The 19252-nt window shown below is 42.8% G+C and overlaps 1 protein-coding gene across 1 annotated transcript in view; it reads right to left on the bottom strand.

Moving 5' to 3' along the window:
* Positions 1-19252, bottom strand: part of LOC140189235 (interferon gamma receptor 1-like) — a 55209-nt gene that overhangs the window by 11546 nt on the left and 24411 nt on the right. Inside the window, exons 2-5 of the mRNA XM_072245924.1 lie at positions 16206-16332; positions 15947-16122; positions 12954-13108; positions 10706-10862 (exon numbers count right to left, since the gene is read on the bottom strand). Coding sequence (XP_072102025.1) covers positions 10706-10862; positions 12954-13108; positions 15947-16122; positions 16206-16332 — 615 coding nt within the window. The remainder of the gene's footprint in view (positions 1-10705; positions 10863-12953; positions 13109-15946; positions 16123-16205; positions 16333-19252) is intronic.

Genomic DNA, 19252 nt, shown 5'->3' with positions numbered 1-19252 from the left:
TAGCCAAGTCAGAATTGCTGAATCTGACAAAATATAGTATGGCATTTAGAAATGGCATTAACTTTCACATGGATGAACTTCAAGCAGTGGCCAAGTGCTCCAGCTTCTTCCCACATCATAAAGAGGTGCAGGCTGGCCAGTTAATTGGCCACTGTAAGTTGCCCCAAGCACGTAGCTGAGAGGATTTGATCTGTGTTGTTGTTTTTTTGCTTGTTGTGCTGTTAAACACTGTAGGGCATGCTGTTGTGTGGTGACACTTGCGGGCTGCCCGCAGCACACCCTTCGACAGGAAATTGAACCGCGGTGGACTACGACGGGAAGTCAAAAACCGCCAACATATTACCAGCGCCATCAAGGACGTGTATTCAGAAAGGTGCTGGAAAAAGGCCCAGTAGCATCATGAAGGATCCCACCCATCCAGCTCATGGACTGTTTGTCCAAATCCTGTCAGCTACATAGCATCCACGCAAAGACCACCAGACACAAAAAACAGCTACTTTCCCCAAACAGTAAGACTGATCAACCCCTCAATCCACTAACCCACCCCTCCACACCCCCAACCACCACTGTCAGAGTCACCTTCTGTACAGACACTCCTGTGCCAAGTATCACTTTATGGACAGACAATCTAAGTATATAAAAGATCTTATGTATTTATATTCATTGTGTTTTCTTATTATTGTGTTTTTTTTTACCTGTATGGAAATCCCTCAAAGGAGGCAGAAACAGGTAGATAATGAAAATGGCCAATGGGACGCCTGCGGAAGTCTTGGAAGAACTTTTAAAAAATATTAGTTGGGCCACAGCTGGACACATTGTGCACACTTCTGGTGTTACCCTAAAGGGGGAGAATGATTGTGCTGGAGAGGAGTTTCACCATGATTATTATGGGATTGAAAGGCTTGAGGTACAAGGCGAGACTGCATAGGCTGGGCCTTTTCCCCCCTGGAGCAGAGGAAGATGCAGGGTGAAATTAAAGAAGACATAGTATCACGAGGGACATACAGTGTGATGGACACAGACCTTTGCAAGCACAGAGGAGTCTAAATCTACAGGGCATAGATTTAAGGTGAACAGAGAAAGATTTAAAGGGGACATGAGGGACAACATTTTCTGCACAGAAGGTGGTGGGTACGTGCAAAGTGGTAGAGGTGAGTACAATTACTAGGCTTAAAAGACATTTAAATAGGTTCTTGGATAGGAAAGGTTCAGAGGGATATCAGCTTAATGCATGCAAATGGGGCCAGGTCAGATAGGCAAGGATCAGTTGGAACGAAGTGTCTTTTACTGTCTGTATTAATCTATGACTCCAGGCAGTGCTGTGTGCAACAAAAGAAGAGGTTTAAGATGAGGAAGAGCTTTAGAGTGCTGAGGAAATTTCGCTTCTTTCACCCAGAGGGAGCTTACATTGCCCAAGGGGGTGCTGCATATATTTAAAGACCATCAGGATGAGGAGGTGCACGGCAGATGTAGGCAGGTAGGAACAAATGAGGTTCATAAGTAAGACTAATTAGAAATAGCCAACATGGCTTTGGTTAGGCACAACTTACCACACACAATCTTAGAATTTTTTGAGGAAATTACCAGGAAAGTTGATGAAAGCAGGGCAGAGGGTGTTTTCCACATGGACTTTAGCAAGGTCTTTGACAAGGGAGGCTGTTCAAGAAGGTTTAGTTGCTTGACATTCAAGATCAGGTAGTAAATTGGATTAGACATCAACTTTGTAGGAGAAGCCAGGGAGTGGTAGTAGATAGCTGCCTCTCTGACTCGAAGCCTGTGACTAGAAGTGTGCCACAGGGACTGGTGCTGGGTCCATCATTGTTTATCATCTAAATCAATGATCTGGATGATAACGTGGTAAACCCGATCAGCAAATTTGTGGATAACACCAAGATTGGGGGTGTAATGGACAGTGGGGAAAGACTACCAAAGCTTGCAGCATGATCTGGATCAGCTAGAAAAAATGGGCGATGGAATTTAATGCAGACAAGTGTGAGGTGTTGCACTTTAGGAGGACCAACCAGACAAGGTCTTATACAGTGAGTGGTAGAGCACTGAGAAATACTGTAGAACAGAGGGATCTGGAAATACAGATCCATATTTCCTTGAAAGTGGTGTCACAGATACAGTGGCATGAAAAAGTTTGGGCACTCCAGTCAAAATTTCTGTTACTGTGAATAGCTAAGCGAGTAAAAGATGAACTGATTTCCAAAAGGCATAGAGTTAAAGATGACACATTTCTTTAATATTTTAAGCAAGAAAACTTCTTTATTTCCATCGTTTAGTGTCAAAATAACAAAAAAAGGAAAAGGGCCCAAAGCAAAAGTTTGGGCACCCTGCATGGGCAGTACTTATTAACACCCCCTTTGGCAAGTATTACAGCTTGTAAATGCTTTCTGTAGCCAGTTAAAATCCTTTAATTCTTGTTTGGGGGATTTTCGCCCATTCTTCTTTGCAAAAGGCTTCTAGTTCTGTGAGATTCTTGGGCCATCTTGCATGCACTGCTCTTTTGAGCTGTATCCGCAGACTCCTTCCTGATGTTTAGGTCGGGGGACTGTGAGGGCTATGGCAAAACCTTCAGTTTGCGTGTCTTGAGGTGGTCCATTGTGGATTTTGAGGTGTGTTTAGGATCATTATCCTGTTGTAGAAGCCATCCTCTTTTCATCTTTGACTTTTTTTTTTATAGACCGTGTGATGTTTGCTTCCAGAATTTGCTGGTATTTGATTGAATTCATTCTTCCCTCTACCAGTAGATGTTCCCCGTGCCGCTGGCTGCAACACAAGTCCAAAGCATGATCAATCCACCCCTGTGCTTAACAGTTGGAGAGGGGTTCTTTTCATGAAATTCTGCACCCTTTTTTCTCCAAACATACCTTTGCTCATTGCGGCCAAAAAGTTCGATTCAAAAGGTTCAAAGGAACATCTAAACAAGTCTGATGCATTTTGGAAACAAGTCCTGTGGACTGATGAAGTTAAAATAGAACTTTTTGGCCACAATGAGCAAAGGTATGTTTGGAGAAAAAAAGGGTGCAGAATTTCATGAAAAGAACCCTCTCCAACTGTAAAGCACGGGGGTGGATCGATCATGCTTTGGGCTTGTGTTGCAGCCAGTGGCACAGGGAACATTTCACTGGTAGAGGGAAGAATGAATTCAATAAAATACCAGCAAATTCTGGAAGCAAACATGACACTGTCTGTAAAAAAAGCCAAAGATGAAAAGAGGATGGCTTCTACAACAGGATAATGAACCTAAATACACCTCAAAATCCACAATGGACCACCTCAAGGGGCGCAAGCTGAAGGTTTTGCCATGGCCCTCACAGTCCCCTGACCTAATCATCATCCAGAATCTGTGGATGGACCTCAAAAGAGCAGTGCATGCAAGACGGCCCAAGAATCTCACAGAACTAGAAGCCTTTTGCAAGGAAGAATGGGCAAAAATCCCCCAAACAAGAATTGAAAGACTCTTAGCTGGCTACGAAAAGCATTTACAAGCTCTGATACTTGCCAAAGGGGGTGTTACTAAGTACTGACCATGCAAGGTGCCCAAACTTTTGCTTCGGGCCCTTTTCGTTTTGTTATTTTGAAACTGTAAAAGATAGAAATAAAGAAGTTTTCTTGCTTAAAATATTAAAGAGATGTGTCATCTTTAACTTTATGCCTTTTGGAAATCAGTTCATCTTTTACTCGCTTAGCTATTCACAGTAACAGAAATTTTGACCAGGGTGCCCAAACTTTTGCATGCCACTGTAGCTAGGGTTGTAAAGAAAGCCTTTGACACATTGGCCATCATAAATCAATGTACTGAGTACAGAAGTTGGGATGTTATGTTGAAATTTTACAAAACATTGGTGAGGCCTAATTTTGAGTTATTGTGTGCAGTTTTGGTCACCTAGGTACAGGAAAGATGTAAGTAAGGTTGAAAGAGGACACAGAAAATTTACAAGGATGTTGCTGGGACTTGAGGACCTGAATTACAGGGAAAGGTTGAAAATGTTGGGACTTTATACCCTAGAAGGTTGAAGATTGAAGGGAGATTTGATAGAGGTATACAAAATTATGATGGGTATAGACAGGCACCTTCCTCGGAGGTTGAGTGGGACTAGAAGCAGAGGTCATGGGTTAAGGATGAAAGGTGAAATGTTTAAGTGCAACATCTTCACTCAGTTGTGAGAGTCTGGAACGAGCTGCTAATGCAAGTGATAGGTGCAGGTTCAATTTCAGCATTTAAGAAAAATTTGGAGAGGTACATAGATGGGAGGGTTATGGCCTGGGTGCAGGTCAGTGGGACTAGGCAGATTAATGGTTTGCCATGGACTAGATGGGTCAAAGGACCGTTTCTGTGCTGTGGTGCTTTGACTTGATGACTCTACAGCCTCTGTGGTAGTACAGGTCACCAGCTTCCCCAATGAGTGGGTGAAGAAATTTCCATCTCAGTTTAGTCTCTCTCGTCCTTTAAGCCGAGATTGTGACTCTCAGTCTGTACACCCTGAGACAGGAGAAATATCCTACCCTCATTTGGTCTGCCTAGCTCTATAGAATTTTATACCTCTGAACAAGGTCCTCTCTCATTCTTCTAAACTCTAGGGAACACAAACCTTGTCTAACTAATCTCTCCTGGTACAGCAGTCCTGTCATCCCAACAATCCTGTCATCCTAGCAATCTGTCGGGTAAACCTAGCTCCTCTCCCTACGTTCAGTTCAAGATTCATGGAAGTACAGGAGCCTGAAGGCACACACTCAGCATTCCTTAAACTGCTGGAGAACAGTGCAGAAAGAACAGGTGCTGTTTTCTCCCCGGTAAGGATTAGTTTTTAGTTCCAAGATCTCCTGCCACGTTCTGTCACCCTGCAGCCTTATCCTTCAATCTCCTTGAATTATGGAGGACAGCATGTGTATAAATGTCTCTCTCCAGCAGACTTCATCATGACTCCAGTACTACTTCTACTTTTTAAATGTTTCTTAATTGTACATATGATTTTTTTTTGTGTTCTATCGCTGAGCAGCAATGAGCCATCTGATTGGCCTATCAGAGTTCTCTTTGGGAACTAGTTGACTTGATCAGCATTTCTGATCTGGCTATTGTTCACGATTGCACTTAATAAAAAAAAAAAAAAAATTAGGTATGGCTTCTTCCCCTCCACTAGATTTCTGAATGGTCCATGAACCTGTGAACACTACCTAACTATTTTGCTCTTTCTTGCACTATGAAATTGTAATATATGTTCTTATTGAAATCTGTAATATTTTTAAAAATTTACCGCACTGTCACAAAACCACAAATTTCACAACACATCTGTTACAATGACCCAACTACTCACAAAATCTAACATGCATGCCCATCTTGTGGCTGGGTAAATTCTTCTCCTAGGAAGTCATGGGTCAAGAAGAACATGCTACCAGGCTGACCCTGCGGCGAGGAAGATGCCAGTACATGAACTGTTAAAAGATTCCAGGAAAGCTGCTGCATGTCAGCTACCAAATGTTCCCGACATTGGTCAAGCCTGAACAGTCATAGAAGACATTGAACTGACTGACCCACTGAGTTCTTGCAGTACTCATATTTAAAATTTCCAGCATCTGCAGTTATTGTGTTTTGGCTGTGGTCTTGTGCTGTGTTAGAAGGAAGGACAAGGATGGAAAGACAAGAGAACCTTGGATGTCCAGAGATGAATTTAGTCCAGAAGAAAAACGAAAAGTATTAGAGCTTCAGGAGGAAGGATCAAATGAACTATACGAGTATAAAGAAGCTTAAAAAGAATTAAAGAAGGGAATTAGGAAAGCCAGGAGGGGTCATGAAAAGTCCTTGGCCAGTAGGAGTAAAGTGAATCCCAATCCCAAGGCATTCAATGCATACATTAAGAGCAAGAGGATAACTAGGGGAGAGGGTGAGACCACTCAAGGATAAAGGTGGGGGGGGTGGGTGAAGAGAAAGAAGACAGAACATTGGTTTGGATGCATAGGATGCAAGTGAGATACTTAATGAGTACTTTGCATCAGTACTTACCAAGGAAAAGGACAGAGGACCAGGAGATCAGTACTGAGTGCATAAATAAGTTAGGCCATTTCGAGGTCAAGGAGGAGATAGTTTTTGGCCTCCTAATGAGCATGATGGGATTACACAAGGTTATCAAAGGAGGCAAGAGAAGAGATTCCTGAGCCATTGACCTGCTTCCTTATGTGCTCTCTAGCCACAGGCAAGGTCCTGGAGTGGCTAATGTTGTGCCTCTATTTAAGAAGGGAACAAGGGAAAATCCTGGGAACCAGTGAGTCTCACTTCAGCTGTAGGGAAATTTCTGGAGAAAATTCTTGGAGTTAGGATATATGAGCATTTGGAAACCCATGGCCTAATTATGGAGAGCCAGCATGACCCCGTGAGTGGCAAGTCATGCCTTACCAGTTTTTTCACAAGGTGATGAGAAAGATTGTGGATGTTGCCTAAGTGGATTTAATGAGGCGTTTTTCAAAGTCCCACATGGTAGGCTAATCCAAAAGATTAAGATGCATGGGGTCTTGACTGTTTGGATTCCGAACTGGTTTGCGCATAGAAGACAGAGGGAAGTGGTTGAAGTGACTTATTCAAGCTGGAGGTCTGAAATTAGCGGAGTTCTGCAGGGATCTGCACTGGGACCTCAGCTGTTTGTCATGTGTCTAAATGATCTGGATGAAAATGTTGATGGATGGGTTAGCAAGTTTTGCAGATGATACCAAGATTGGTGGAGTTGTGGATAGTGTAGAAGACTGGCAAAGAAAACAGTGTGATGTAGATCAGTTGCAGATAGGGGCTGAGAAAAGGCAGATGGAGTTTAACCCAGATAAATGTGAGGTGTTGCACCTTGGTAGGACGAATGCAAGGAGGCAGTACACTGCTAAGGGCAAGATCCTCAACATTGCTACTGAACAGAGAGACTTTGGGATCCAGGTTCATAGCTCCTTGAAAATGGCTACACAGGTTAATAAGGTGGTTAAGAAGGCTTATGGAATACTTGCTTTTATTTGTGAAGGCACTGAGTTCGAAAGTCAAGAGGTTATGTTGTAACTTTATAGTACTCTGGTTAGGCTACATCTGGAGTATTGCGTACAGTTCTGATCGCCCCCACCCCCCTCTCCCCCAGGAGGATGTTGAGGCTTTAGAGAGGGTGCAGAAGAGGTTTACTAGGATGCTGCCTAGTTTAGAGGGCATGTACTCTCATGAGAGGCTGGAGAAACTTGTGTTGTTTTCACTGGAGCACCAGAGTCTAAGGGGAAATCTGATAGAAATTTACAAGATTGAGACAGGCATACAGTGCCTATAAAAAGTATTCTCAGCTCCCTTAGAAGTTTTCATGTTTTATTGTTTTACAACATTGAATCAGAGTGGAGTTAATTTGGCTTTTTTTGACACCGATCAACAGAAAAAAACCCTTTCATGCCAAAGTAAAGCAGATCTCAACAAAGCGATCTAAATTAATTACAAATATAAAACACAAAATAATTGATTGCACAAGTATTCACCCCCTTCAAGTATTTAGTAGATGCACCTTTGGCAACAATTACAGCCTTGAGTTTGTGTGGATAGGTCTCTATCAGCTTTGTACAGCTGGACACTGGAATTGTTCCCTATTCCTCTTTACAAAATTGCTCAAGCTCTGTCACAGTACATGGGGATCGCGAATGAACAGCCCTTTTCAAGTTCAGCTATAAATTCTCAATTGGATTGAGGTCTGGACTCTGACTTAGCCACTCCAGGACATTAACTTCGTTGTTTTTAAGCCATTCCTGTGTAGCTTTGGCTTTATGCTTGGGGTCATTGTCTTGCTGGAAAACAAATCTTCTCCCAAGTCACAGTTCTCCTGTAGACTGCATTAGGTTTTCCTTCAGGATTTCCCTGTATTTTGCTGCATTCATTTTACCCTCTACATTCACAAGCCTTCCAGGGCCTGCTGTAGTGAAGCATCCCCACAGCATGATGCAGTCACCACCATGCTTGATGGTAGGGATGGTGTGGCTTTTGATGTGTTGAGTTTGGCTTTTGCCAAGCATAGCATCTAGTCTGACGGCCAAAATGCTCAATTTTGATTTTGTCAGACCATAGAACCTTCTTCCAGCTGACTTCAGAGTCTCCTACACGCTTTCTAGCAAACTCCAGCCGAGATTTCATGTGAGTTTTTCTCCCCTCCCCCCCCCCCCCAACAGTGGCTTTCTCTTTGTCACTCTCCCGTAAAGCTGCAAATGGTGAAGCACCCGGACAGCAGTTGTATGCGCAGTCTCTCCCATCTCAGCCACTGAAGCTTGTAACTCCTCCAGAGTTGTCATAGATCTCTTGGTGGTCTCCCTCACTAGTCCCCTTCTTGTACGGTCACTCAGGTTTTGAGGACGGCCTGCTCTAGGCAGATTTACAGCTGTGCCATATTCTTTCCATTTCTTGAAGATTAACTTCAAGAAATGGAAAGAATATGATGTTGCAAAACAACAAAACATGCAAACTTCCAAAGGGGGTGAATACTTTTTACAGGCACTGTAGACAGAATGGACAGAGAGCATCTGTTTCCCAGGGTTGAAATGTCTAATACCCGAGGGCATGCACTGAAGGAGAGGGGCAAGTTTTATACTCAAGAGCTGTGGTGCCTGGAATATGCTGCCTGGTATGGTGGTAAAGACAAATACAGTAGAGGCTTTTAAGAGAGGTTTGGATAGGCACATGGAAGATGGAGGGATATGGACAAGGTCTAGGTAGGAGAGATTAGCACTGGGGTGTTCCTGCTTTGCTTTTCAGTTGGTTCCACACAACACTGTGGACCAAATAGTCTGTTCACGTGCTGTACTGTTCTATGTTCTAAATGCTTTCAGTTGAATTTTATAGATTTGAAAGAGTATTGTATTTGATCGTTCTCTGCTCTAGGGAGAGTTACTGTCATTTAAGAAGCAGGACGTCCTCCTGATATTCCCTTTACTCTATTCATGGGATGTAGTCATTAGAAGCAAGGTCAATATTTTAATATACAGTCCAAGTCACCTATCTCGAGGGGTCTGAATTGCTTTCCTGATGCATGAGTGAACAACTGATTACTGACGGAAGATATTTGGATACTTTTTGACAATCCAACATATTTTCATGTCATTGTTAGTGACACTAGTTTTATACCCTGTATTATTTATTTAATTAAAGCTACTATTGTTGGGATTTGACATGCATCTTCAAGCCTGCCATTCTTTCAAAAAGATTGCTGTCCAAGCTATTTTCTAATCAAAATGGAATGGAATGAAAAATAAGGAATTTTTCATCAAAAATATAATCAAAATGTGACAGAGAAATCTCCATATTACTTAGAAAACAATTAGCATTGATCGACTGGGATATGATTAATAACAATTTTCAAACCTGAAATTAATGTATTCATTGTGTCATTTACTAATCCTCCATTGATGGTAAATACATTATGCTCAATAAAGTGAACACTCGTGGGGAAACCTTTTATATAATGTCTTATTAAGTATCTTTTATTAAATCCAAATCCATTATTTCACCTGGTTTTCCGTTGTCCACCTTGATAGTTAACATTGAGGAACTCTAATCTTCAAGCTCCCCCCCTCCCCCCCCCATTTTTATTCCTTCTATGTTGATTCATTAATAGTATTAGAGTTCTCTTGGTGTCCTGTTATTACTGCAGCATTGCACTGTCTCTAAGGTTAGCTTAATTGCCTCCTGCTCCTTGCCTTTGCACTCTCCTGGGCATCAACATCTCAGCCCAGCCCAACACTGATGCAAACACAAAGGAGGCACGCCAGCGGCTCTATTTCACTTGGGTGTTTGAGGAGCCTTGGCACGTGAAAGACCCTTTGCAAGTTTCTACCGATATACGGTGGAGAACAATCTGACTGCTTGCAACACAGACTGGTATGGAAGCCTCGATGCACAGGACTGAAAGAGACTGCAGATGGCTGTAGGACATTCATCAACAACAGGCAACGCCACAAGAAGGCAGCATCCACACTGCAATTTCAAAGTCAAAGTGAATTTATTATCAAAGTATATATATATGTCACCATATACCAACTTGAGATCATTTTTCTTGCAGATGCTTACAGGAAAAAAGAAATTTAGTATTTAGTAGAAAAAAGAAAGTATTTTAGTAAGCTTAAATGCAGCATTAAGGGCCCTCCAGCTGTTATTACCATCAGGCAGGAGGTACAGGAGTCTGAAGACTACAGTCAACGTTTCGGAAGACCTCCTTCCATTCTGCCATCTGGTTTCTGAACAGACAATGAAAACTACCTCATTATTCTCTTATTTGCATTATTTAGTAATTTTATTTTATTGCACTGTACTGCAGCTACAAAACAACAAATTTCATGTCACATAGGGCAGTGATGGTAAACCGGATTCGGAGTCAATATTGTTGAAGGTAACATTACATTCGTTTGAGAATCTGAGAATCCTTGCTGAATATTGGGGATTCTTGAAAAATTGCAATCAACACCTGAACTATTTCTTCAGCAAGGTTTTCTGTAGGATATAGAGGCCTTGCATTTGTTAATAAATAATTTAAACTAATTGATTTAACAGTTCCACCAGTCTACACTAGCCCTGCCCAATGGATTTGAGTACAGACGCTCTTATTGGGCCCGTACGATGCCCTGAAGCTGGAACTGTGCACAATCAGAATACAGTGAAAACATGGAATTCATTTCAATTTCAGCAGCAAGCTACCAGATTAAAGTGTACCTGATATGTTATTCTCGGGCATTCTCAAACACTTTTCGTTAGATTTCTTTCCAACAAGATTAAAGAGTGGTAGTTCTACTTCAGCAGATACACAAACGGTTCCTTCAACAAAGTCCCTTTGATAAAGTGGGTTTTCTGGAGACAGTTCCAGACAAACCTGTGGCAAATGAAATACTTGATTAGTCAACCTAGTGAAATACTGCACACGTTTACTGTGTGCAGTTAGTACAGACAACATCACAGAGATAGAAACAGTGAACACTTGAGGTAGACCCGTCATGAATTGAAAACGTAACTCTTGATGTTTTACACATCCCAGATGCTCCGTCACCTACTGAGCAAATGCAATGCTTTTTTACTTTTTCAGATTTCCTGCACCACTGTATTTTCCTATTGTAGTACCAATAAAGGGGTAAAGGCCGGTTACGGGCGCCTATAACCAGTCTCTTCGGGCAAATGGGGCTCATCAGCCATGACTGGCAGCTCATCTAGAAGGATAACTCTGCTCTCAAACCTCCACTGCCTTATGGCTACACCCACTCCTGGGGAAGACTTTGGGAGTAATCCTCGAGGAAAAGTCTGGAGCTGGAGTCCCTAAGGCAGTCAGTCTTACACTGATCTCAACACTGACTGGCAACTCCTGCCACGCCACTGGTGTCAAACTTTATCAGCCTCCGCCATTCGTTGGGCTGCATTGAGAGTGGGAGCCTGCGGCAGGGGAAACAGCTTGCTCTCCATATCACACGGCCCTGGCTCGTGTACTGCATTGCATATGGCTGCTAGGACGCAACATTCACGGCCGAACCCAACCAACGGAGGACCCAATGACCACGCTTTCAACACTCATGAACAACAATAGCTGTGATGTTACATTTTAACGTGCTAAGATTTTTTTTTTCCTTATTTGCTTTAGTGTGCAGTCGCGTCCTTGAGCTTTTCAAATGCAAAGAATTTTAAAACAACTTTTCGTTTTGTCTTTGAGGAACGCGTCCGAACGTCGGTGAATGTCTAGGACAGGCATTAAGGTACAGGTCACACCTACCAGATGCCCAAGGACAGGTCTCAAGAGCTGTCAGAAGGCCAGCGTGAGTCTACGATGAGACAACCTGTGTGCGGTTCGGTCGTGCAGTGGTTCTGGAGCTGAGCTCCCAAAGGGAGACTGTAATCTGAAGGCAACTGAAGATTTGCCCCAATGTTTGCTCCCAAACGACCAGATTTATTGAATTCAGATTCACAGCTTCCAGTGCCGAGACTGCACATGTGGATTGGTACTGCAGTATCAGGAGCAAGACACTGACACATGCAAACCATGACGGTCGAGGCACGGCTGTGGTGGCAAGGACAGAGGACACTTTGGTTACTGACCTTAGTCAGAACAAACAAGATGAGGTAACGCTGTCTAACAGTTTGAGGTGGCATTGTGGTGTAGCAGTTCAGGCACCGCCTTATAGTACCAGTGACCCAGGTTCAATTCCCGCCACTGCAGTAAGGAGCTTGCACATTCTCTCCGTGACTGTGTGGGTTTCTTCCGGGTGCTCTGGTTTCCACCCACATGCCAAAGAGGTATGGGTCAGTAAGCTAAATGGTCATATGGGTGTAATAGGGCATGTGGGCTCTTTGGGACTGTTACTGTGCTCTTTAAATAAATAAAATTAAATGAAAGTAATGGGGGGAAAAAAAATCGCTTTGAACTCATTGAACTTGTTCACACTTTCCACACCAAACCAAAAATGGTTTCCACTAAATTAACATAAATGACAGCTGATAGAAAAACAAAAGAACTCCACAGCAAGGCAGCTCATGTTATTGGCCCCATGTTACCCACCTTAAAATATTCACCTATTGACAAAATGCACTGGTTACTAACCCAGGCTAGTCTGACCACAGCCATCAAACCCATGACCACTAAACACAGGAAAGAATGAGGCCGATAGGCACATGAGAAACCATTACTGCTGATTACCCACTAAGCCACACACCGCCCCAAGGCAATGAATCAACCATGATGGAATGGCAGAACAGGCCTGATGGCCTAATTCTGTTCTTATGTCTTGTGGTCTTATACCATCAACTCTTCTTTAGCACCAAGCCCGAATCCTGTGGGATTCCTTGCCCATTAGCTCTGATGCAGCAGTTCCCAGCAGATGGACAGCAGACTCGCCCTACTTCTAAAGGACAATTCAAGATGAGCAATAAACCCCAGTACTCAATACGGCAAAAAATTAAAATACTTTTTATTAAATCTTACCGGATTGGTCTGGTTGGGGTGCCTGCAGTACACATTATAGTACAAAGAGTTCCAAAGCACGCTTTCTGATGTAGAATTAAGAGCTGGATATTTGACTTGCACTGTTAACTGTCTGCCATCAGCTGCAAGCAATACAACAGGAGCTCCCAAGGTAGCTGCACAAGTCAAAGGTACAATTACACAAATCACAATCATCTGGTGAAAATTTCAATAAACACTGAGCAGACACCAGAGCTACAGAAAGAAACGAATTAATTATGTGCCAACAAGTAGGACGATTATCTTTGCGCAACACATCATCTGATATCAATCGCTACCTTAGTCTATTCATTTTTAAATAAAGAAGCAACATACATACAGTTGTATTTTAGATATCCACACGTATGACAAGGGGAAAATCTCGTGTTGAACTCAATCCATGATCATGGATGAAAAGTTAAGTCTTTCTACCCAAAGTTGATCAGTTATAATCCTAATCTTGTAAAAATATCCTTCCCTGCAGGTTCCTTTTGCCACAATATCTTGGTTGATACGTGCAGCCATGTTAACTTACAGAACAATACAGCACAGTACAGGCCCTTTGGCCCAGATGCTATGCCACCCTTTTCATCTACTCTAAGATCAATCTGACCCTTCATAATCCCCTGAATAAATTCCATTTTTCTATCATCCATGTGTCTATCTAAGAGGCTCTTAAACGTCTCTAACGTGTCTGACTCTACCACAGAGAGTGGTAGATACATGGAACGACCCTGGACAGTTCTTATGAAATTATTGGCATAGTTGTATTTCAGACAGAAAAGATGAAGCTCAATTTTTATGTATTATGGAGTGAGATGATACTTAGGTGAAATTACACCCACCAACTCTGAAGCATAATAACTAGCTCCCTCGGCAATCATATTTCCTCATTAATCCCTCCATCTTTCTTTCCCTCTGCATTCCCTTTACTCTTCCTCCATTCTCCTTACCTAACCCTCCTGTCAATTCTACAATTAAACCATTCTATACACGGTTCCTCTCCACCCAACCCGTCAATTCTACTATTGACCATTCTACATACTTCCTTCCTCCCACCCAATCCGTGTCAACTCTACCACTGAACATTCTACACATCTCCTTCTCACCCAATCCCTCTATCAATTCTACCATGGTCTAAGTTTGCTCATATAGTCATACAGAACAGAAGCATGCCTTTTCACCCATCTAGTCCATGCCGAACTATTGCTCGGCATTGTCCCATCCACCTGCCCTTGGATCCCATCCATGTACCTACCCAAACTTCTCTTAAATGTTGAAATCAAACCTGAATCCACTTCTGTTGCTGGCAGCTCATTTGACACTCTCACCACCCTCAGAGTGAAGGAACTCCCCCTCATGTTCCCCTTAAACATTTTCACCATTAACCCATGACCTCTAGTTCCAAGTCCCACTCATCGTCAGTGGAAAAAGCCTGGCTGCATATACCTTAGTTCCCGCCATTTAATCCCCCCTCAGTCTGCTTTGCTGAAGAGCCTTCTGCAACCAGAAGCCCCGGATGAACCATGAGATCCACAATGTGCAGAGGGCCAGATCAGAGGAATTCAAGTTCAGTGACCGAGAGAGTTACAAGAGGGCCAGCTACGATCATTGTAAAGCCATCTCACGGGCAAACTGGCAACTCTGGACTAATCTTGAATCAATGAAGGACGCTGGGCAGCTCTGGCAGGGCTTGAATACTTTCCTCTCTTACAAAGTGAAATCCAGCCACATCGGCCCAAGAAGAACATGATAACCTGCCTCAATGACTATCACCCAGTAGCACTTACATCCACAGTGATGGTGTTTTGAAAGGTTGGTGATTAAAAAAAATCAACTGCTGCTCGAAAAGTGACTTAGATCTACTCCAATTTACCTAATAGAGCAACAGGTCCACCTCATTAGCTCATCCCTCAACCCTTAAAACTTCTGGACAGCAAAGATGCATACGTCAGGTTGCTCTTTATCGACTACAGTTTGGCATTCAATACCATCATCCCCTCACTTGCAGAGTTTGTTGTTGGTGCGGTCTTTCATTGATTCTATTATGGTTATTGGATTTATTGTGTATGCCTACAACAAAATAAATCTCAGGGCTGTACAGGTTGACATACATGTATTGTGATAACTTTGCTGAGAACCTTGAACTAAAGTCCTAATCTATTCAACCTTTTCCTATAACTCAGTTCCTCAAGTCCTGGCAACATCCTTGAAAATTTCCAATGGTGACTCGAAGTGTGAGGCAGCAGCTTCACTAACTCTAACACCTGCTCTTGACTGTATACTGAGAAAGAACAGTAAATGTCCGATGGTAATATCCATCCCCACACTCAATGATACTACTGGAATTGTGAAATTGGGGAAAGAAATCTGAATTACTCTTTAAGGTGGCACCTTTTAACTAACAGGTTTAACAGTGATTTATTTCAGTAAAAATTGAGAAAGGCTCAGATTCCTAACAGTCACTCAGTAATGGTCCCAACCTCTTGTTGCTTTGGTAACAAGAGAATTAACAATCATTGACAATATTTGCAGTTTACCTCCTGTTCTCTTATGAAAGCAGTCAGCTAAGAAAGGAGATTCTAAAGAGACACGCCATGTCACAATTGATATTTTACTGCCTGACCTGCTGAGTTTTTCCAGCAGTTTTTGCGTTACTCTGGATTTCCAGCATCCCCTTGCGCATCTCTGTCTGCCCCTCTCTGTTGGACCTCTCTCTCTCTCCCCCCTCTGCCTCCTTGTCTGCGCACGTGTGCATGCATGTGATGTTTTACTCATTTTTACATATAGAATGCTTAGGAAAACAACCTATTTTAAAATTTAAATAAAAGACAAGTACATTAATATTTTCAAAGCACATTTGTTTACACTCAAAGCCAATTTTTTTTGTCATTATTCTTCAGAAACATGTTATGCAATATTGACAGATTTTGGTTGTGATAAAGATTGTGGCTGGTCTTTGAATTCCAACTTACCATTTTGACCAAAAGTAAACCGACTAGTATAAGCAAACTCCGACTCTTGCAATGCCGTAACTGCTTTAACTCGGGCATAGTAGCCACCCAGTTGATTCTCAGAGATGACAAAAACATTGCTGAGATCACAGGAATGTGTCAAAACATTGACACAAACTGGCTTCCATTCTGAAGTTCTGAAAACAAAAGCTTCTATTAACCTCCAACTCAGAATGCTTGCATTGTTAACTATAACTCATTAAAAAAGGTATAAACTTACCCATATTCAAAAAACTCAACATTAAACCTAGTTTCTTCACTTGAATTATGTACATCCCATTTCAGGACAGTGCGGAAGTCATGCGACTTGATCGAGAGATTCACTGGAGCCGAGAACTCTAGCTGACCTGTTTAAAATAATTTTGATTAAAATGAGTCAGTTTTTCCCTCCTCACAGAGATACTTCTTTGATTGGAAACTAATCTTGGGATTAGCGAAAACCCATATATACACACACACTTTCAGTGGCTAATTTATTAGGTGCACCTGTACACTTGCTCATTAATGCAAATATCTGATCAGCCAATCATGTGGCAGCAACTCAATGTGTAAGAGCATGCAGACGTGGTCAAGAGGTTCAGTTGTTGTTCATATCAAACATCAGAATGGGGAAGATATGTAATCTAAGTGACTCTGACCGTGGAATGACTGCTGGTGCCAGATAAAGTGGTTTCAAAATCTCAGAAACTGTGGAACTCCTGGAATTTTCATGCACAACGGTCTCTAGAGTTTACAGAGTATGATGCGAGAAACAAAAAAAAAAATCCAGTGAGCGGCAGTTCTGTGGGCCAAAATGCCTTAATGAGAGGGGTCAGAGGAGAATGGCCAGACTGGTTCAAGTTGACAGGAAGGCAACAGTAACTCAAAAAAACCACACGTTACAACAGTGGTGAGTAAAACAGCATCCGCAAATGGCAGCAGAAGACCATGAACATACTCAGTGGCACTTTATTGGGTACCAGAGGTACCGAGTGGTCACTGAGTGTATATGAAGCAAACCATTCTTAGTTTAATCTCAGTCTGACAATATGCCCCGTAATTCTAGTCCATACACATAATAGGAACATAATTATTTGAAGAATCAGAAACATTTACCACAGAAACAGGCCCCTTAGGCCCAGCTCTTTCCTGCTGACTGCTTATCTACACCAGTCCTACTTGCCTGAATGAGGCTCACATTCCTGAACACATTTTATATACGTGTTCAAACACGTATTGAAAGTTGTAACTGTATCGGTCTCCGCCACCAGCCACATATTCACCACCCTCTGAAAAATCCAGCCCCGAGATCTTTAAATTTCTCCCCTCTCATCTTAAACCCGCTCTCTAGTGCTTGACTTCTCTGCCTGAGGAAAAAGACTGCCTTCCTCTATCTCTGCCCCTCAACTTTAGCTGGTGTCACAATAGTGTGGCGGCTAGTGCAATTACTTTACAGCACCAGCGATCGCTGATTGGGGTTCAATTCCCTCCACCTTCTGCAAGGAGTTTGTACACACTCCCCGTGACCCCGTGTGTTTCCTCTGAATGTTCCAGTTTCCTCCCACAGTCCAAAGAGGGTGAAGTAAGGTAAGGTAAGCAGGCTGTGGTCACGCTGTTTTGATGTCAGAAGTACAACCACACTTGTGAGCTACCCCCAGCATAATTATAAGGCTGTGTTGATCATTGGCGCAAACAACGCACTTCACTAGGTTTTGATGCACACATGACATATAATCACCTCTCAGTCACCGACGTTCTAGTGAAAAATATATAAAAATAAAATCATAAGATTGTATGAGGCCACTTGGCCCATTGAGTCTGCTCTGCCATTCCATCATGGCTGATTTATTTTCCCTCACAACCCCATTCTCATCCCTTCTCTCCGTAACCTTTGAAACACTGACTAATCAAGAACCCATCAACTTCCATATTAAACATATACAATGCCTTGGCCTCCACAGCCACCCAGGGCAATGAATTCCACAGGTTCACCACCATCTGGCTAAAGAAAATCCTCCTCATCTCTGTTCTAAAGGGCATCCTCTATTCTGAGGCTGTGCCCTCTGGTCCTAGATTTCCTCACTACAGGAAGCATCCTCTCCATATCTACTCTATCTACACCTTTCAATATTCAGTAGGCTTCAACAATGACACACACCCCACCCCTCACTCTTCTGAACTTCAGCAAGTACATGCCCAGAGCCATCAAACAAACCCTTTCATTCCTGGGATCACTCTTGTGAACCTCCTCTGGCTCCTCTCCAATGCCAGCACATCTTTTCTTAGATAAGGGGCCCAGAACTGCTCACAATACTCCAGGTGCAGTCTGACCAATGCCTTATAAAACCTCAGCATCATATCCTTGCTCTTATCACCACATACAAACCCTGAGATCCTTTTCCTGTGAGCATACTTAACAAATCTATAGAACGGTAACTGTAAGCCGGATTGGTAAACTGTAAACATCAGGAACTGTAAACAAACTGTGCAAATATAAATAAATAGCAACAAATTATGAGCATGAAATAACAAGTGTTATTTAAGTGTAATTATCTACTTTTGTTCAAGAGCCTGATGATTGAGGGGTAGTAACCGCTCTTGAACCTGGTGGAGTGAATCCTGAGGCACTTGTACCTTCTACCTGATGGCAGCAGCGAGAAAAGAGCATGGCCTAAGTGGTGAGGATCTTTGATGATGGGTAAACACGAGGAATTCTGCAGATGCTGGAAATTCAAGCCACACACATCAAATTTGCTGGTGAACGCAGCAGGCCAGGCATCATCTCTAGGAAGTACAGTCGACGTTTCAGGCCAAGACCGGTCTCGGCCCAAAACGTCGACTGTAGCTCTTCCTAGAGATGCTGCCTGGCCTGTTGCGTTCACCAGCAACTTTGATTTGATGATGGGTGCTGCTTTTCTACAGCAATGTTTCATGTAGATGTGGTCAATGGTTGGGAGGGTTTTACCCGTGATGTACTGGGCCGAATCCACTACCTTTTGTAGGATTTTCCCCTCAAAGTCATTGGTGTTCCCATACCAGGCCATAATGCAGCCAGCCAGCACACTTGCCACCACACATCATCCTGTACAAAACCATGTGGGCTCCTTCAGATGAGTCCTTGCCTTTCCAAGTGAATGTAGAATGCCCCTCAGAATCTGGTCCAACACATTTGTCACCACTGATAGGAAGCCAATGTGGTTTCTGGGCACATCCACCAGTTCTGCTGGCAGCTTGTTCCACACTAACACCACCCTCTGTATGAAGAAGTCCTCCCTCAATTTCCCCTAA

The sequence above is a fragment of the Mobula birostris genome, chromosome 2 (assembly GCF_030028105.1).
Source record: "Mobula birostris isolate sMobBir1 chromosome 2, sMobBir1.hap1, whole genome shotgun sequence".
Lineage (NCBI taxonomy): Eukaryota > Metazoa > Chordata > Chondrichthyes > Myliobatiformes > Myliobatidae > Mobula > Mobula birostris.
This window is presented reverse-complemented; position numbering and strand designations above follow the sequence as displayed.